This window comes from Periplaneta americana, chromosome 1, assembly GCF_040183065.1.
Source record: "Periplaneta americana isolate PAMFEO1 chromosome 1, P.americana_PAMFEO1_priV1, whole genome shotgun sequence".
NCBI lineage: Eukaryota > Metazoa > Arthropoda > Insecta > Blattodea > Blattidae > Periplaneta > Periplaneta americana.
Window position 1 is genome coordinate 83,985,377 of NC_091117.1, and position 22,155 is coordinate 84,007,531.

Genomic DNA, 22,155 nt, shown 5'->3' on the forward strand with positions numbered 1-22,155 from the left:
ACTTTTCATTCTTGTCATCCAGTACTTTCATTAGTTAGCGTTAATAGTCTTTAATGCTCTTAACTCCCACTTACTAAACAGCGGAGGGTTTAAAAGCTGCATTGTCTAGTCCTTGTGACATTTCTTGAATTTCGAATCTTGTCAACCAGGCTTAAAACCTACTTAACCGGCATCACATCGACTCAGCTATACTCGGCGTCATTCTTAACCCTTACTATATATAAATCCTAGCTCTACTGATAAGTCCTAGGGCCTGGATTTTCTGTATCAGCATCGGAAACCCGTACTACCCCCTCCCCACCCCAAGACTTAACGCGATCCTATTTTTAACTGTTGTAGATTTAAATGAGTGTGGATTGTTGGTAGAATGATAAAGAGAAGAGAGATTACCCCGAGAAAAACATTTTGCAACATCTGCTTTTTGTCAATCACAAATTCCATAACGATCTGGCCGGGAATCGAATCCGGGTTACTTGGGTGGAAGACCAACGCGCTACTGATGCAACAACAGTAATACTGATGTGTATTAAATAAGAACAATTTTCCTTATGAATAAGTAAAAATCTGTTAGTCAGAATGTAGTCTTCCCATCAGCCTCTGTGAGTTAAAGTAATTCCTCGTTGTGCGCAATGTGTTACGATTGTAGGTCTGCGGAACTGTTGCAACAGTGTAAATATTGGATTTAGAAGCTGCTAACTTCAGGACGCTAATAACCAGGAAGATACACTGTATTGAGAGTTGAGAAATATCGTTCTAGTGATTACTCGTCTTCAGCTGAATGTATAGGCCTATGTCGCGTTTATGAATGTGGGTGCAGCAAGCGAAAGGTTTCCACATTATAGGCAGACGGTGCCTCCTCGAAGAAAACCAACGAGCTAGATACTATAGAGAGGACAAAGATCTCAGAAAGTTGAAGACAATTGAACATTGGTCCGCCATGTTTCGGTTAGTCAAAACAAAGGGGCGTGGCTCGGATGTTGTAGGAAATGACTGTGATGAAGTTAGTATTATTGTGAATTGAGTTACATATTAAGACTATGTTAATAAGTAAAAAGTAAAATACACACAAAACTTTACGTTTTATAACAGCTGTAGGCCTATGTTTTATTAGTTTCACTAAATATAGCCCAGATATTAAATGACAAGCTATACTCGATGCAACCAAAGCAAAGCACCTAAAGACGGATGAATTTAATCGGCAGAAGAAAAATAAATAATTTTTTGACTTCGTCACAAATTTAATTACCTTACAGCTAGTCTAACCTAATATGAAATCATGTAATTCAGTGCTCACCAGGTGATTTCAAGAGAGACGACGTATGTAACTAATAGGAGTAAAATATAGGAAAGGTAGTGGCGAAAATTAAAAAAAAATATCCAGTAATTAAGTTATTGAGAAAAATTCATTTGAAATTGGAATTAACACAGAGAACTTCTGAAAACTGAAATTATTAAAACTACAAATAATCTCTTAGCATGCAACATAATAATTAAAGAATGACACTAATAGAAAGTTACTCATGATCATAACTCACCACATTTATTGAAACGATAAGATATTTACGATTAACATTGTTATCAGAAACAACAGGAGCCACAGCTAGGTACACTTCTTTTCGCGTGATGGCGACATCGTGTAATCTAATATAATTTGAAACAAGCATTGATCTCACACGTGTCTCGCAACTAAGCAGAGGCTTTTGCAGAATAAAACTGTTCTTACATTATTTTGAACAATAATGACAAATTGTGTGTGATGCAAGTGCTAACTTTCCTCTTTGGTAACAAAAAGAGCCCTAACGCATTAATAAAAAGAAAATTGGAGTAGGCCCTATAAACACAATAAATACTAAACTCTTGATGGTACAAACTTATTAATACAGATATTTCGCTTATGCTCAGTCCGTCTTATCTTATAATTCTCTGCGGCCATGGTACCTGTATTGAGAGGGTTTAATTATCCAGCAACGAATATTATGATTTACGGTACATTTCATTTAAATCCGAGGGAATGAGACATTTTTGGAAATTTTAAAGTCTTAATTATTACTTTTTCATTTATAAATCAGCTTTTTACAAAACCTATAGCGAAATGTTTAAATTAAATATTGATGTATCTGAAAAATATAATACATGTACCAACTCGTTACAGTGTACCTTTGATAAGCACTCCTTGCGGAGGCTGGCGGTACTAAAGACGCCATGTTTTTTAGGGAACGATCCATAGTACTGTTGGCCTCCGCAGGGAGCGCTTATCAGAGGTCTTTAGCCTCTCTATAGTATCTAACTCGTTGAAGAAAACCGTATTCTGTCTGAGACAATAGGATTTTGCGACTAACGGGTTCTGGCGTGAGAAGTTAAATACCTGAATTTTCTTTATTACACTATATTCGACTTTTGTTGCCTACCCTTCCACTAATATTATAAACAATGAACAGTTAAAGTAATTCTTATCCTATTCTCCAGACGAGTCCGCACAAAATGAAATGCATAACCTGTGAGATTTAATGGCTTTGCGACGGATTTTCTACTAGATTCCGGGAAGTACGCATTTGCTGGTAAACTATGCTCGTTCACGCCAAACAGAGACATTTTCAACGTTCCCCTGGTCACTTACCTGCTACATTAATCACTAGTGAAGCCTTTGGACAAACTTATTATTAAGCCACATTTTTCTGGCAATTTTATGTTTACCACGTTATTGTAGGCCTATAGGTATAAAGAATGGCAGCTACTATCATTCGTTGCAAAGAAAGAAATGAAAATTGGAATTTTTGGTAATTTCTTCGTTTACCATATCGAGGGCATTATGCCAGAAGAGCGTATCAACAAATTCTGTTTTTTTTTTTTAGTTATTTAACGACGCTTTATCAACTACGAGGTTATTTAGCGCCGATGAGATTGGTGATAGCGAGATGGTATTTGGCGAGATGAGACCGAGGATTCGGCATAAATTACCTGGCATTCACTTTATGGTTGGCCAAAACCTCGGAAAAACTCAAGCAGGTAATCAGCCCAAGCGGGGATCGAGCCCGCGCCCAAACGCAACTTCAGATCGGCAAGCCTTAACCGACTGAGCGGTGGTACAACAAATTTTGTGATACTGAGATATTTGTAATGAAACCCTACTTTTATGTTTGAAAAAATCGGTTATTATTACAATGGGCATGAGAAAATATCAAAGAAAGTACCTCGTTATGTACTAGACAACGAAAGAAAAAAAATCATCCCATCTTTTTATGGTTATACTGTAAAATTACAGTTTTGTTTATACGCCCTTCTGGCATGATGCCCTCGATATTATTCAGCCCACAACTATCGAATTCTGTATTCGACATTATTATTTGCTTTGTTATCCGAATCTACAGACTGATATTTTCTAAATTGTTATTCCTGGAAAGTAGATACAATTCCTGTATGTTTTATTTTGTATCTGCGTGTCATAACAGGTGACCATATAGGTCCGGAAAACAATAATTAAAGAAATGCATAGAATACATCTCCATTTCTTTCTCTCTTTGAAGCAAGAGACTCCAGTAGGCGATGGAAGAATGTCCGTCCTTCCTGCCTTATGTTTCTCTGAAGTTACGAAAATAGATTCCAGTGCACATGCCATCACAAATAAGTAGCTACTAGAGAGTTTTCGCACTCTCGTCGCCCGCTGAACGGCTAACGCCATGTTCACGTCAATAGTGACGTATCTGGTGGCGTATGTTCACGTTCGTAAAACTTCGGAAAGAATCGTAAAGGTTCAGTGCACATATTTCTTTAAAGTAAGGTTATATTATACGACATTTATCATGTCGCAGCTTCTATGATAGTCAATCAATCGCGCTGTAATTTTTTAATAGTTGATAGGCGGTAAACTTTTATTTAACGTTAGATTAGGGGGGGGGGGATCAAAGCGAGAGAAATGTTGACAAAGAATGGAGATTACTTTTAAAAGTGATCACTACTCAACATCTTTACTGTTTCCAAGTTACGGCGAGTTAAAGATGTTTTTTCGCTTGGCGAAATACTCACGAATCAAACTTTTTATCAGTTGGAATCTCAACGAAAAATACTTTCCTGAGCCTTCTTGTACTTAAGCCTGAATAATTTATCCAACTTGACCTGTTTTAAGTAGGTCTAGATGAACATGATCCGCAATGGTAAATCTCAAATGAGATGCAATGCTTTAACACCGAATTAGGTCTACGGTAAACTCTGTTCACATCCAAGTTATCGGTTTAGAGATAGCGGGTCAGATATTGAAATAAAGTGAGGTGAATGGCTCTGACGTCAACATAGCGTTAACCGTTTAGCAGACCAGTAAGGTGCGAAAACTCTCTACTGACTCTAGATATAACATTTAAAATGATTTATAATACATACTTTTCTGTTGCCCTTGAAAGTCTAATCAGCGGGTGTCGTGATTACATCGTGTAATCACAGACTTTGAAACGGGTACGAGGAGTTTCCTGTACATTGTTGTGTGTTTCATTCACGTACTGAAGGCAAGCAGTGGCGGTATCATGTCGCTCTACAAACTCTGTCTCTACAAGCAGTAAAGGGTGGTTTCATGAAGAATGAGAAGGAGAACTATTTTGTTGTTCTGTCGGACAACATTTAATATGTTTACCTTGCTCAACGGTTCAATTATGAGTATATAGAAACATTAATTGCCACACTGAATAATGTATTATTATTATTATTATCATTATTATTATTATTACTGACCACTAAGTATGTGTTTCTATAGTTCTTCTGTACGTGCATGAATATTTATATCTTTAGATATTCTCCCTAGAAGGATAAAATTATTATGTTTTATCTCAATTTTAATTTTCTTAATCTTTAGATAAGGGTAACTATTTATTAGTTATTCATTTAATAATAATATTGTAGAAAAACTGATTCAATATTATGTGCCAACGAACTGTTAGACGTCAGAAATTGACATGTCTTACGTCATAGCCAGGAAGAGAAAGATGACATAAATAAATGTAAAACCTAATGGGATTTGAAATATCTCGTGCTCTAAAGCCTTTTAACAGAACAAAATTTCTCAAAAGAGCAATGATTAAAATAGCTTAAATAACTTGTCCATAAGAAGTTTTTAATGTTGAAAAACTATGAATTTCTCAACCAAGCATCGAGAGAAGAATTTAGAAAATTCCTGATTATATTCAAGAGGAAGGTTAAAAAAAAGAAGCAAGAAAAATCTTATATTATTCACTGGCTCTTGATGACAGCAGTGACATTACTGATTCAGCAAAGCTTGAGATTTTTATCCGCGGGATTGATCAAGATGTTAGTACAGGAACCACCCCTGGTTGTAGGTTTCATGCCAAGTACCTTTCCTCCGTCTCCTTACTTCATAGGCTGTCTGTCGCATGTAATCACTGCAGCTCGAGTTTTGGTCACCGCTGGTCTAATGGTAATTATATTTGGTATTAGATCCTAGGTTCTAAGGTTCAAAGCCGGCCGAAGGAGATTGATTTCTAAGAGTAATAGAAAATTTAACCATGATATTTTTTTTCGAAAGGGGAGTAAAGGTAAATGACCCTTGTCGTAAGTCATGGTACTTTAAGTAACTATCTCTGAATCAGAGAGGTTTTGAAAAATTTTACAGACAATTTCTACCTACACAATTTTTTTATTCTAAAGCAATGTACTCAGATGAGTGGTAGTCGTATAAGAGCGTAATTTCCCAGCCTTTAAATCAACCCATATCATGTATTTTCATATACTGTGTATTCATGTTTCAGATTCTGATATCGCTATACATCGGGCTTGCTACAGACCTTGTCATCTCAGACTCCACAGACACCGAGGACACAGAATTGCAGCCGAGGAGCGGCTTCATATCCAACATCGTTGGGGGAATAGTGAAACCATTAAATACTTTCCTGCCGGCACAGAAAGATTTAATTGGCGGAATTGTTAGGCCTGTAAACGTCATAGCGGATGGAATCGAATCACAGCTGAAGCCTATTTTTCCAGGTATTTTAATTGTAAGGTGTAGGCTATACGTCCCGCGCCGTAGCGTCGCGGTCTAAGGCATCCTGCCTAGGACTCGCGTTACGGAAGAAATTTTCTCATGAAATTTCGGCCAGCGTATGGGACCGGTGCTCACCCAGCATCGTGATGCACTTGGGGAGCTACGATAGGTAGCGAAATCCGGTTGCGAATATCAGCTATAACGGCTGAGGGGATCATCATGCCATCCACACGATACCTCCATTCTGGTTGGATGATCGTCCACCTCTGCTTCGGCATGTGGACGTGAGGCCAGCAGCCGGCTGGTCGGTCTAGGCCAGCTATGGGGACTATAAGCAAAGTAGGGAGGGAACGTTCCTACTCACCCCACATTCGTTTGATTGACAGGCGAGGGGTAAAGCAGTTGTTTTGCTAAGTCAAGTGCAGTGGTGGATTCGACACACCTTGCACATCAGTAATTTCTCCGCTCTTATTTCTTGTTTAAAAATCTTTATAGTATTTTGTTTATAGGAAGTACACGTATCATACAATAATTATGACGGCCACCACTGTCATTAGGCAAATTATATATTTTTCAATTGTATAACTATTCCTTTATTATGTGCACAAGAAATTCTTAAACTGCCTTGTGGTCAATATAATAAAGTATTCCTTTTTTAAAAACAATAAAGAAAAAAGCAAAGCTCCATTTTCATTTAACTGCACAATATATTAAAAGATACAATGCTCAACATAATAAATGGTTTCTTTTTAAAACTAATAAAGTAACTAAGCTCCATTGTCATTTAACTTGAAAACATATTAAACACAATATAATGATCAACAAAATCAATTGTTTCTTTTTATAAGTACTAAAAAAAGTAAAACTAAGCTCCACTGTCATTTAACTTTAAAACATATTAAACAAAATATATGAGATATGAATGAAACGAAATACTACTGTAGGCCTATACTGCTGGTTTTCATTTTTTTTTTTTTTTTTTTTTTTGATTGCCCTCGAAATTTATTGTTATTAACTAAAAAGGATATATTTGGATCTAAAATAGAACAACTCAACCGTAATACTGACACTTTTTTTTTAATTTTTTATTGTGTTATTTTACGACGCTGTATCAACATCTAGGTTATTTAGCGTCTGAATGAAATGAAGGTGATAATGCCGGTGAAATGAGTCCGGGGTCCAGCACCGAAAGTTACCCAGCATTTGCTCGTATTGGATTGAGGGAAAACCGCGGAAAAAACCTCAACCAGGTAACTATACTGAAACTAAATGCATGTCTGTGATCCTAGACCTGGAGAAACTTTTGGTCATATTCACTTTGAAAAGAAAAACTGCTCACAACAGTAAGTTGAGCCAAACATAGATACCATACGCATTGCAAATGTGCGCAGATTAGGGAATTGCTCCTCTGGTAGGTAATCCATTTTTTCCTAAACACTTTAGTGGCGTGCTCTTTTGCATCTCTATAGTGGCTCATGTATTGGATAACATCAAATACAAATGGATTATTGAACAGACACATCTCCATGTCCATTGCAGTTACTTCTGAAAATCTTTCTTGGAAAGAGAACGCATCAAGTAGGCCTAATATGCACTCAAAGTTTCAAATAAGTTCAGTTCCAGATACTTAATAAAATAACAAGTATCTAAATCCTGAAAATACCATAAACATATCTTGTTTTGTATCTTTTCTCAAATATTACGAAAATAGCTTTTAAAATTGTAAATAAATACTTGTAAGATCACCGAAGTTCGCTTTATGCTTCCGACCAAAATGGCGTTTAATATTGAAGCGTCTTATATGCGCAATTTTAAACCCACATATTAAGCAACAGACTTTCTTCTTTTTGTAAGTAATGAAAAAAATTCTTTCTGCCACTCTTCCTGAAACTGACGTCCCGAGATCGAAGCCATACCCGCCACTGAATGAAGCATGTCTAGAGAAGCACCAGGCGGAGGAGAGGGTCGGTGGAGTGAGGTAAGGCGGCTTTAAGTGCAGTGGCCTTCGGAGCCATTTTTCCCCATGGTTGGTCTAGGCCCTTCACGGGTGTAGCGCCACGGATTATTATTATTATTATTATTATTATTATTATTATTATTATTATTATTATTATTATTATTATTATTATTATAGGTGTAGGCTATACTTACACAAAGTCTGGAAAAATGTGGAATTAATATCCTCCAAAAAGTCTAATAGAATTGAACAAGCTCCTTATACACTTCCACGATCGATCGATTTCAGAATATTGAGTATATATTTTGACTAAAAAAAAAATGATATATTAAAATTTATGTATGATTTGAGACTTTCTCGGCGATGGTTCGCAATATTGGTTTCTCGAGAAATCAGCCGAGTTAAGTCGTTGAAATTTTCTAAGCTTTAGGCTGCTAACAAATAAAAATAGATAATGTTCAGTCATATGACTTATTTTTCAATGTAAAATACTATAATAGTTACTTTACACTATATTATTAACATTGTGAACGTTTTCGCCAAATCATGGCATCTTCACACATAAATAGGCCTATTCAAAATCTTATGAAAACATGGAATTCACATTAAAATGTGTGAAAAGATGCAAAAGAATAATACAGTTAAAAAGTTAAAAACATAAAAAAGATAAAACAAGAAATTGATACATGTGATATCACTAAATGTTATATAATTATGCATATTTAACTAGAAAAAAATGTGTAACTACATGTGTGAATAAATGCTGCAATACTCATAATTGAGTTTCAAAGCAATGTGGCAAAAGATGTAAAAAAATAATATGTAGATATTAAAGGGTAATGACTTGTTAAATATGCATGTTTTACAGAATGAATTTAAATATATAATCTTGTAGCAAACATGCAAAATATGAAAAATACAAATGTGAATAGATAACAAGTATAAATAAAATGAGCTATTATTATATACTACCCGTACCCGTGCGCTCCGCTGCACCCGTTAGAAATAAACATAAAGTAATTACATAATTAAAATAGGACATTTGATCCAGGGAACATTCGTGTTTGATAGAAGGATAAATCGTTTAATATGTTACTTAATTTAAATTGTATTTAAAATATTAAAATGCGATCATTTTGATCCAGACACCACTCATTTGGTGCAATGACAATTCCTTTAACATGTTTCTTAATTGTCATTACCAATTACTTTTGGAAAAGCGAAAATTAACAGAAAAATTTTGGCTACAGATTTATTATTATCAGGGAAAGGATTTATATGTAAATACATATTTACTTATAAAGCTAATATAATTTATATTTTGCATTATCTTTATGTTTCACAATGTGTAGGGTTGAAAAATCCTACTTTTATTTTCCATATTTTTCCATATTTTAGAGTTTAGTACATATTTTCGTTAATTTCCATATATTTTCCATATTTCATATAAAACAGTCCATATTATATTAGGTTTAACAATAAAACAAAACAAAATTCCATTAACTTTTAAAAATACATTTCAACAATAGAGATTTAAACACATGTTCAGTAATCCCTTTAACATCAGAGTTATTTGAAAATTAGCAGTCCTATCAACAATGGGAAAGTAAATTACAAAACTGTATTAATTTAATTTAAAATTTTTAACAGACTTCAGTTGTGCAGCTCAACAGTTAAATGCCAGTCAGAGTACACATAGGTTCAGTTTTGTAAATCATACTATAAAGACGGTAAATATGCCAAAAGTACGTCATTCAGTCAATTTAAAATCAAAACTAACAAGTTACATTTCAGAATTTAAAGAAGATGGTTTATCAACTGACAATAAAATATTATTTTGTAATTTGTGTCAGTGTGCAGTATCATCTACACAAAAGTTCCTGGTGCAACAACACATTACAACTAGTAAACATCAGGCCAACAAACAACTAAATTCCAAGCAGAGACAATTGTTTTTAACACAACCAACAACATCGAATGTAAGATCTGAGTTTAACATCGACCTGTGCCGTTCTCTCATCTCTGCTGATATTCCTCTCTACAAACTAAAGAATAAGGTCTTCAGGGAATTCCTTGAAAAATATACTCAACATACAATCCCGGATGAGTCAACACTTAGGAAGACGTATGCTCCATCCATCTACGATGAGACAATACAGAAGATAAGAGATGAAATTAAAGATAGTTCAATTTGGGTTTCCATTGATGAGACTCCCGACAAAGAAGGTAGACTTGTTGGTAATGTAGTTATCGGTTTGTTAAGTGAACAATATTCTGAACGAATTCTTTTACATTGTGATGTTCTAGAAAAGTGCAATAACAAAACTATAGTTAAACTGTTCAACGAAGCTATGGGTATCCTGTGGCCAAAGGGTATTATGTACGATAATGTGTTATTCTTTATTAGCGATGCTGCCCCTTATATGGTCAAAGCTGGACAAGCATTATCTGTTGTATATCCTAAATTGACTCATTTTACTTGTGTGGCGCATGCATTTCATCGTGTGGCAGAAGTGGTCAGAGACAATTTCCCTAAAGTAGATTTGTTGATTTCATCAGTGAAAAAAGTATTTCTCAAAGCTCCCAGTAGAGTTAACGTGTTGAAAGAAATGTACCCTGAAATTCCATTGCCACCAAAGCCAATTTTAACTAGATGGGGTACATGGCTAGAAGCAGTTGAATATTATGCCGAACATATAGACTCTATTAACAATGTTCTCCTTGCATTGGACTCTGAAGATGCAGTCTCAATTGATACTGTGAAAACAGTTACCTGTGACATAAGTGTGAAGAATGACTTAGCTCACATTCAGCATACATTTTCATGCATCATAAAAACGCTCAAAAGTCTCCAAAATAGGCACCTTTCACTATCTGAAAGTTTTGAAATTATAAATAGTACTGTGGAACAACTGAATCGTGGTAGAGGTAAAGTTGCAGATGCAGTAAGAGCTAAGGTGGACACTGTACTTTCAAAAAACCCTGGATATGAAGAACTACAAAAGGTTGTTGCTGTGATGAGTGGTGAATCAACAGTGAAGATTAACTTGGACTTATCCCCAGCAGACATTGTGAAATTGAATTATGTACCAGTTACTTCTTGTGACGTCGAACGCTCTTTTAGTCAGTATAAATCTATCCTCAGAGACAATAGAAGAAGATTCACTTTTCAGCACTTGAAAGAAATGTTTGTAACCTATTGTTATGGTAACAGGCAATAAAAATTGTGTTTTGTTGAAACTACATTGGAAGATAAGGTACGTCCATTATATTTTTTGTTTAGTTTGATTAAAATGTACCAATATTTAACGTACATAGTCATTTTTTTATAATTTTAAGTCCATATTTAATTCCATATTTTGGTAAAAATCCATATTTAATTCCATATTTTGGTAAAAATAACTACATATATATTTACATATTTCATATATTTTTAGTCCATATAAATCCGTTCCCTGATTATTATATTATATTATATTATATTATATTATATTATATTATATTATATTATATTATATTATATTATATTATATTATATTATATTGTATTATGTAAAAAGTGTGTTGATAACGGATGTACTCGAAGTAGAAAGTTTTTAATTTGTTGTGGGAGCTCTTGAATCTCAGGAGGAACAGCTTTTACAACAGCGCAACATAATCTGCTTGGCTCATTACTCAATTTTTTTGCATTGCATTTATTGCATGTATATTTTATGTATTTTAACACGATTCAATTGAGCATAGTTAAAATTTGAATTATAAAATAATGGATTGCTAAGCTAACGTACTATTACTGCTTACTAAATCAATACACTCTCGTATGTTCGTTAATTCTCTGAGATAAAAATGAATATGCTCATAAACATTATTTTCAGAAATACAGGAAATGAATATACAGAATAACCTATCAAGTTTTCTGTGCATAAGAAGCTATTTTAATCTTACCTGTCCTCAATTCACTCACAAGTTACTGTAATAACATTATAGCATTATGTCCATCCAGAGAAACTACACTTTCCAATGATGAAATAATAATTAATTATACAAATCGGTTAATTTAGCTTCCGATATTACTTCATACAAACACAGAAACATTCTCTGTAGGCTATCTTTCATAGCTTTCGATTGTTGTGTCCAAGGCCCCTTATAGACGAAGTCGTTTGTTTTTTATTTCAATACACCGCCTTAGATGGCAGTTATTTTAATTTTAAAACTCATTTATCTCATTAAATATCAGTCCTATCAAAATTTTTCAAAGAATAAAACTTATCAGAAATCATTTTTAAAGAAACGTTTGTTATGTAACATTTTTCATAAAAATCAATAATAAGCAAGATATTTCGATTTATTGATTCAGGCCCCCTTATAACCCCCCTTTTAAATAATGTATTTTGAATGCCATATAGCCTAAAATCTAAACTACAACGAACTTAATTTATATTCCAATTTTCATCGAAATCCGTTCAGCCATTATCGCGTGAAAAGGTAACAAACATACAAACAGACAGACAGACAGACATACAAACAAACATTTCAAAAAAGCGATTTTCGGTTTCAGGGTGGTTAATTATATATGTTAGGACCAATTATTTTTGTAAAATCGAAAATTACCAGAAAAATTTCGGCTACAGATTTATTATTAGTATAGATGATAAATCACTGTCACGAATTCCTGTTGAAAATTGACTGAATATGATATATAATGTACGTGAGTACTTTTATGCATTTTTTCAAGTAATTTCAGCAGAGCACAATAATAATGATTATTATTATTATTATTATCATTATTATTATTATTATTATTATTATTATTATTATTATTATTACTACTACTACTACTACTACTACTACGACATACACGTCGTGTATAACAATACAAGTACAGTATTACACAGTTACGTCATAGCTTCGTCATTATTTTATTACGAAAGGTAACAGAATAACGGATTCTAAGTATTGATAGTACAACAAGGCCTGATCTATTACCACGCTGTATTTTTAATCAAAGAGTACAGCTACACCGTTATATTCTATTACTCTGTGCTCTTTGTTTTGTTCCTCTGTGATTACAAGGCAACCATCTCATAAAATGACAATCGATACGAACATTTGTTAGAGAGGCGGCCATTTTTTATAACTATAGCAAAGCAATTCCTACGCATAGCCATACATTGCTTACACATCCATCTCTTATGCATGGTTTGTTAGCAGAGACCGGAAATTTGGCAGAATGCCTTTTGAAATGTGTTAAACCTATCTTCATTTTGAAAGTAAATCTGTACGAATTATACCTTTGTGATTGAAACGTCACAGTTTTATGTTGCTCTTTTCTGCCTTTTTAAATATAAATGCCTAATTTACAAAATAAATGTTTTTTTTGCCTTTATTTGATTATTTATCTATTATTTATTAATCTATTATTAAAAATTGCTTACAGATATACTTTAATTTATTTCTATAACCGCTACAATGAAAGTGACTTTACCGAATGTATATTATTGTCTTTCAGTCAGTTCATATTATCTTTGCAACAGTGAGTGCTGCTGTGCAAAAATGTATAACAGTAAGCGTTTTAATTATCGCTTGTGTTTATTTGACAACGCAACAATGAGTGCGGGTCTAACGTTATTTTTAACGGTTATTTTTCTTTCAGTTTTCATTCGACGTTGTTGTAGCTAGCTAGATATTTCATATCGCAACATAGCAGTACAACCAAACACAAAAATGCACTTTCCAAGGCTACGGGAAGAAGATTTCTTTGCTTCCAACAGTAATTGCAACATCGAGTCGGAAATCTCAATTTGCATTCGACTTACAGTATGTAAAGCTTTTCTTGCTGCCGAAATCCCTTTGTGAAAAGTGCAAGGTTGTGGGTCTAGTGCAAGGTTTTTGTAATTGCCTTTTATTGCGTATTTTAGCTATTTATAATGCATTTTTGCCTGCCTATTTTAGCTATTTATGATGCCTTTTTGCCTTCCAATTTTAATGATCCATAATGCCTAAACTTCCGGTCTCTGTTTATTAGTAACGTTTTCTGTCCAATCCTGCATAGCCTAAGTCTCGTACAAAAATTGTACAGGATTTATTTGTAATATCGCAAATGATTTAATATTTACTGAATTTGCTTATAGTGAAAGTAAGTCAAGAGCAACGAAACATGTGGAAATGGAAAACAGTTTCAAACTTGAACTCCTTTACATTGCTTGTATACTTTGGTACATCACGTAAATTTTCAGAACACACAAGATTGCAGAATTTCCTGAAAACAATCGACAAAGAATGAAGGTGAATGACATGAAAAATACTGTACGTAAGCGTCTGGCATAGTGAAGAAATTGCAACACGTTTACAACTGCTTACTTTTATTGCTTCGGTCGTCAAGTTCTGATAATCACGCGTGAGGCGTTGTTTTGGTCCTGCTACTGGCCTGACCTTACGGCATCACCTACAATTCACGTTTTATTGCTTGAAACTTTTTTTGTTGCTTAACAAAATCTCTTTAGTGGATGAGCTACGAAAATTTTCCATGACATCATTCTGAAGATGAGCGGATCTTTGCGTAACAATTTTAATTGTATTCTTCTCTTGTCGCTGCGGGCAATAATATGAATCGATTACCTGCCTACATCAATAAGAAGGAAGGGTGGATATTTCGTGAGGATATACAGAGTGTTCAATATAATGCTATCAATTCTTATTCAGTTTCAATTATTTTCGATTTTATAGCAGGTCTGTATTTTATGTTTCCTTTAAGTTTAAATGATTCTCACAGATATACTTGAAGTGTACTTCTCCTGCAGAATTGTCTAGCTCACTTAGTCGTTATATTCATTTCCCGTTATGCTGGGGTTATTTCTTTTACTAGTTTATTTTACCACGCTTTATCAACTACTGTGCTTATCCAGTGTCTGAATGAAATGAAGGTGTTAATGGGAGCGAAATGAGTCCAGGGTCCAGTGTCGGAAACAAGCCAGCATTTGTTCTTAATGAGTTGAGGGAAAACCCCGGACAAAACCTCAACCAGATAACTTATCCCAACCAGGACTTGAACACGGATAGGAATGCTAACCTTACTCCACCGCGGTAGACTGGAATGATTGATGATACATGATAGATGATGACGATTATCTAACGGAAAAATTTTTAGATATCGGTAAGAGAAATGGAAGTATTCTTCGAAAATTTGCCGCAAACTCAGATTTTATCGACAAAAATTCCAGTTGGACTCGCCAGGGTATGGAATCGGGTCCCCGGGCGAGTAGCGGAGTTAGTTTTTCATTAAATAGCACAGTCATGAAGCTTGAGTTGTTGAGGGTACTAGGAACAATAGACTGTGCCGGTACTATTTCGCATTGTCTGGAATGAGGAGATAGTAGCGATCCTAGTGGTTAGCAACTATGTATGGATGCATATTCCCTACGTATTGAGCTTCGTGACTATATATACTAGATTGTGTAAATAATTCAAGCATTAACTTAACATTTGGACTAGACCTCTTCAGTAATAGTTTATTTAACAATTAACCAATAATTCGCCTACAAAGCAAAGCACAGCACACACTGATTTCGTTCTAATGCAAAGATTGTGTATACACATCACACGTATTTTCCATTCTCAAATACAGAGTGATTCAAGAGTACTTGTAAATTTTGGGGGTGAGTTGTCCACACACAAAAAAGTCATACACATATCTGCAAATACCCAGTTTATGAGTTGAAACCGAAATATTACATTCAACGAAAAAGACATAACTATATGTAACATTTTACTTCAAACTGACAATGAATTTATAATAAAAATGATCAAAATAAAGTCCGTGAATCTTCAGTACAATAGTTATTCTACTCACAATTCACAATAAATGCCCTAAATATCCTTCTTCTAATTCAACTCACGCATGGAAACGTCGGATCATGACCACTTCCATTGTAACTGCGCATAGGATATAATACAGTGCGATCGAAAAGTCTCTCCGCAGCTTTATTAGTTCTAGTAACCCTAGAATACAACCCTGTAGAAAGTTGGCACACCCCCATTCATTCCGGTTTGACACCTCACACCCCCAGTCCATCATATGCTTAGCGGCCAACGCTGCCACTTGAATTCTCTGCCTAGTGGATTCTCGGCTACACAAGCACTGCGGAGAGACTTCTCGATCGCACTGTATAATTGTACCGATACCTGGAAATAAAAGTATTGAATACAATCTTTTCACTGTCACTGAGTAACCAGGCCTTTCTGAATATATGCGTACATGAATTGCTTCATTCTTATTTAGATGTAGAGAACGTACCCACAAAGTTTATACTCGTAAGCTATATGTATTTCTGAATCACCTTCTGCATGTGTATTGAGAGTTCAAGAACTCGCTCAGGTGAAACAATGCTATGTTATGGATACTGCGGTAGCTGAGTTGTTAGACGTTCAGCGGTCCGTGTTCGAGTCCCGGTCAGGCCAGATCATTTTAATTGACTATTACACTTTTACTACGTCATACTATTTTTGACCAATAAAACGGTACAGAACGACGTACTTCAACCAATCATGGCTGCTTATCCTACAATGTTTATCACATCCCTAGCATTTGTTTTTGTCACTTCCCTAGCATTTTTCTTTTTATCACCTCTCTAGCATTTATTTGTTTGTTTGGGAGCTTTGTACTTTCAATAATATAATTGTACCTTTTAAAATCATTCATGTTTGTTTAATCATCCTTAATTAAAACTTTTCTATCATTTTATCTTATTTATAGGATTTAGATTATGTTATAGATTCTGTTGTATAATGTAATGGATAGTCACTTATCAGAGATTGTTTAATATATATTGTTAACTGAAATTAAATGCACCTGTTTTAATAAAAATGAAACACAATCAACAAAGCCTTCCTACTAGTAATGGTCCATAGAGTTCAATGAAGATTGTATAGTTGGCACAACTGATAACAAGAGAAGAGCCCATGATAACACACTACTGCCATCTAGCGGAATATTTGTAATAATGAGACATTTCCGAGACAGTTTGGTACATATTTTTGTAAGTCAATATTTAATTGTATTACAGTACTTTATTTCTTCTATTCTTCATATATTTTCTTCTAACGGTGTAATAGTCTATTAAATTCCACTCGAGTTTTGATTTTCTCTAGATAAATCAAAACCTCTAGTGAGATTACTGTAGATAAATCCATAATAGCACTAGTGGCGAACAACGAGACAATTGGGGTTTTTCTAGGGATTCTTCCATTTCCCCATATTAGGCACCTACATCATCCCGTCACCATTTCATGGCATTTCTCGAACGCTGGCTGGCGACGCACAGACGAGATGGTCTAGAGACGAGTGGGGTTGCCTGCTCGAAACCTGGGTAGCCTACGCAGCGAACCTTAGTTTAGTCAGCCGGTGTGGGTTTGGGAATGTGCTTAGCTGGAGGGTTAGCGCAATTAATCCTTGAAAAATCGCAGTGCTAATACTGGGTCTTAGAGCCCTCTCCCAAAATTGAATTCAATTCAATTTAGTTCACTGCTACGTTCTATATAAAATCGACGTACCATCAACAAATCTTACGCACTTTATTCTTCTTCCTCCTACTATCCTCCTCACTAAATTCTTCAGGTAAATTTTGAACAGGGTTGGTGATAAAGGGCATCGTTCGCGTACTTCTCTCTCCATTTCACTTCCTTCACATTTCTTCTCCTCTCCTGACTTTGACTCGTTGTTTCATATAAAGATTACTGAACACCTCCCGTCTTTTCAACCCACACCAGTTTTCTTGCATCTCTCGTACCTTCTTCCTTCCTGAAGCCAAACTGCTCTTCTGACAACTGTCCTTCCAGCTTTGAATATGAAGTTCGATTCAATATTCGGAGAAGAATGTTCGCCAAGTGTGATATCAGGCTCATAGTCCTGAACTCCTTACATTTCTTGGCATTATTTTTCTTCGGTATTGGAAGCAACATTAGCTCCGTAAAATCTTCAGGCCATTCGCCTTTCTCATAAATTCATTGCATAAATGATAGAATTTCCTTTTTGTCTTCACTCAAGCATTTTATTAATTCAATGAGGTTTCCATCAATTCCTGTTGCTTTCCCATTCTTAATTTGCCTATGTGCTAGTTCAACTTTTTCCCTTAAAAATGAAATCCCTTTTCGTCTTCTGATACGGCTGATTCGCCTTCTATAGCTAAGTGATCAGGACGATTTCATATCTTATATAATTCTTCTACATATTTCGTCCATGCGTTCAATATTCCTAGTTTGTTATTTAATTTCCGATTTTGTCCTTTCTTTTTTACTTCGTTATTTAACGACGCTGTATCAACTACGAGGTTATTTAGCGTCGATGGGATTGGTGATCGCGAGATGTTATTTGGCGAGATGAGACCGAAGATTCTCCATAGATTACCTGACATTTGCCTTACGTTTGAAGAAAATCTCGGAAAACACCCAACCAGATAATCAGCCCAAACGTGAATCGAACCAGCGCCCGAACGCTACTCCGTATCGGTAAGCAAGCGCCTTAGCCGACAGAGCTACGACGGTGGCTGCAGATTTCGTCCTGTATCGATAACATCGATTTCTTGTTCTTATTTATGAGGTCCAAACATTTTACTTCGCGTTACATTAAATCTGGGGTTCCCAACGGTGTGTCGCGCAGCCCTATGGAATCTGTCGCGGAATTTTTGAACTGAAAAATAAATTTTATGCCTTCCAGGAAGTCTCTTTACAAAGAATTTTTTTATTTACAACGAAGTCTTTGATATGTTACATTTTATTTTGAGACAGACTTTTTACCATTTAAACGTGAATATCTGCAACAATGCTCTGTTTAATGTTTCTGCCTGGCGACAATTCGAATGAAAGTGAACACCTGCAACAATGCTTTGTAATTCGTTTACTCTTTCGACTTAGTAAAAAACATAGTTTAGAATCGTCAGAACATATTGGTCAGTTCCGATAGGGTGTGATTATTTTATCAAAGTGCTTTAATTAGATTTTATCATGGACAAATTTTTTATTCGAAAAAGACAATCTGAATCAAGTTTTGAGTTAGATGACAGCAGTGGTAATTCAAATAATGTGAGTGAAAATTCCCTTCAGGGTTCACAAAAACGTACAGTGCTGCATTTCGTAAATATAGTGAACACTTGTAATATGGTTTTACGTGGCGTGGAGATGAATATAAACAAAATCCCGAGTGTCTTATATGCGGAAATGTTTTGTCAAATCAGTCGATGGTGCCGAATAAGCTAAACATTTATTTAGAACTGCCGTTTTCAAATTCATACTTGTGTGAATCAGAATTTTTCTACCATGAAAACAGTGAATTCTAAAAAAAAGGAACAGACTGCTACATCTTGAAGATGATTTAGATGTTCGCCTGTCAATTTTGCCACGTACAGAGAAACTCTATGCAACTCACCAAGCGCAGAATTCACATTAATTTAAATAGCGAGTTTTCAAAAACGATAATGAAAATCTTTTATCGAACATCCAGTATAGATAGGTTGGAATTTTTGACACACAGATATTGTTTTTTAGTCGCGTTGGATGTCCGACACTACATACATAGAAGTTATCAGTGCTTTTTCTCTGGCGGAACGAGCTGAAACAGCTTACAAGCAAACGTTCTGATGGGGGCAGATAAAAAAGTTAATTTTTTTTCTTTCACCATGTTAATAATGTCAAAAGAAGTGCTTATACAAATTTTGGCCACTCGACCGCAATTACGAGGCCGTCCAGAAAGTGATTTTCCCTGGAGTCGTTTATATATATTTTTTATTTTATTGGGTTATTTTACGACGCTGTATCAACATCTAGGTTATTTAGCGTCTGAATGAAATTAAGGTGATAATGCCGGTGAAATGAGTCCGGGGTCCAGCACCGAAAGTTACCCAGCATTTGCTCATATTGGGTTGAGGGAAAACCCCGGAAAAAACCTCAACCAGGTAACTTGCCCCGACCGGGAATCGAACCCGGGCCACCTGGTTTCGCGGCCAGACGCGCTGACCGTTACTCCACAGGTGTGGACAAGAGTCGTTTATAGAAAAAAGCACAATTTCATGGAAATATTTATTGAAACAGATACAGCAATTGTTGCGCTATTTGTCAACATATCCCCACTGATATTGAGACATTTGTCATACCATAGGATCAATTTTTGTGTCGTAGAAGTCAGCCGCCTCAGATCGGAACTGGAGTTTGACTGCGTCTGCACCTCTCTCTGGCGATCCCATGATATAAGAAATGTCTCAATTCCGATGGAAAATATGTCGAAAAATAGCTCAATAATTCCTGTGTCCGTTCCAATAAATTTGTCCAATGAAATTGTTTTTTTTTTCTATTAGCGGCCCCTGGCGATTTTATTTATTTACGGCCCTCGTAATTGCGGTCGAGTGACCAAAATTTGTATAAGCACTTCTTTTGACATTATTAACATGGTGGAAGAAAAAAATATAACTTTTTTTCTGCCCTCATCAGAACGTTTGCTTGTTAGACCTTGAAAGGCATAGTTGGACGATAAAGAGATTAAAAACGACAAAATTTCAGTGCAATAAACAGTAATCATCCCGTTCGCTATAAAATATTTTACACAAGAGTTCCACCATCTTTTTCTCCAAAAGAAAACACTGGTTATTATTATTATTATTATTATTATTATTATTATTATTATCATCATCATCATCATAATCATTATCACCATTATTATTAATAAAAACAAGTAAGTGTGTCGCAATATCGCGGGCATTCAGTAAACTGTGTCGTCAGTCCAAAAATGTTGGGAACCTCTGCATTAAATCATATCTTCCCTTTCTGTCTGCATCCTCTAAATCTTTATATTTATCTTTCACAGTCTTCCTTTGCCTTATCAGTTTCTCTTCTCTTAGGTTATTTTATTGCGAAAATTTTATCTCTCTCGCGAGTGAGTCACTCTGTATCAAACGTAATACATTCTGTCAGATTTACGCCTTCTGTATACAGCATATAAATGAATATGAATAGAATATGCAATATGCAATTCATCGTTTCAGGAACTCACTGGTGTGGAGGAGGTAACCGAGCGAGAGATATAGAGGATCTGGGACTATTCAGAATAACAGACGACTGCTGCAGAGAACACGATAACTGTCCGGACAACATACCAGCTGGAGAGTCTAGGCACGGGCTCAACAATACTGGGCTCTTCACGAGGTGAGTCCCTCAGAACCAGATTTCTCGGAACTTAAAAAGAATGTAGGCTTTTGGATAAAATACCTGTCCAGCGGCCAAGTTATTTTGCTTAATTATATTATCTCTTTTCACCGTTCTATCCAGGAAATGTTTTTGTTCCATTATCAATCAAAACTTTTTAAGTTTCTCCAGTATAGGCTGGTTCACAATAAACCGGAAACGGGAACGACAATGAGAACGAGAACGGAAATATTGTTAAAACAAATGTATTTGAATGTGAGCATTCACAATTAAGTGTTGTGAATTCTCACATTAGAATACATTTATTTTAACATTATTTCCGTTTTCGTTCTCCTCGTAGTTCCCGTTTCCGGTTTATTGTGAACCAGCCTTAAGACAATGGATCCCAGAACCAGAAAAGTGGCCTGCGCTTAGTGCTCGCATAAATGCAGTTTCCTTACAGGAACTCGAGGCTGGCTTGCATTGTTCTAATCACAACTCCCCTTGAAATCATCCTCATTCTCTTATTCGTTTGCTTATTAATCCATTCAATCTTCCATTCATTATTTTATTCATTCGATCATTCAACTTAGAGGTGGCGAGATTTGAAAATCATGAAGTTATCATAGTGCACTTGCCTGGGAAATGCTACACAGTGGCATCATTCATTCACTGCCCATTCGCTGAACTCTGTTTGTCTTATATATACATTTACTGTATATCAATTATACAGATAGGTTTTTTCCCAACACGCGAGAAATTCGGCCTTTCGTCTAGTGGGCGAGAACGCTGTAATAGGAAGGGAAAACGGGCAAACACTACATTTTTTCATAGACTAATTCTCATCACACAAAAGCAATATCAGACGTCTGACGCCAGCCATCTACTGGTATGATGAAACAAGGATGAAGAATATCTCTAATATGGATCCTTTCTCATCAGTGCATTCCTGGTAAAAACTTGCATATGCTACAGCGAAAGAAGCTATCGACTTCTATTGTATGCCTTAACATTACCTGTTCCTCATATAGATGCCGTTAAATACTATC

General features: G+C 35.4%; 1 protein-coding gene across 1 annotated transcript in view; it reads left to right on the forward strand.

The window, feature by feature from the left end:
* The window catches only part of LOC138697568 (phospholipase A2-like), a 76,568-nt gene that overhangs the window by 14,474 nt on the left and 39,939 nt on the right, over window positions 1-22,155 (forward strand). The window contains exons 2-3 of the mRNA XM_069822918.1: window positions 5,751-5,985; window positions 20,968-21,127. Coding sequence (XP_069679019.1) covers window positions 5,751-5,985; window positions 20,968-21,127 — 395 coding nt within the window. The remainder of the gene's footprint in view (window positions 1-5,750; window positions 5,986-20,967; window positions 21,128-22,155) is intronic.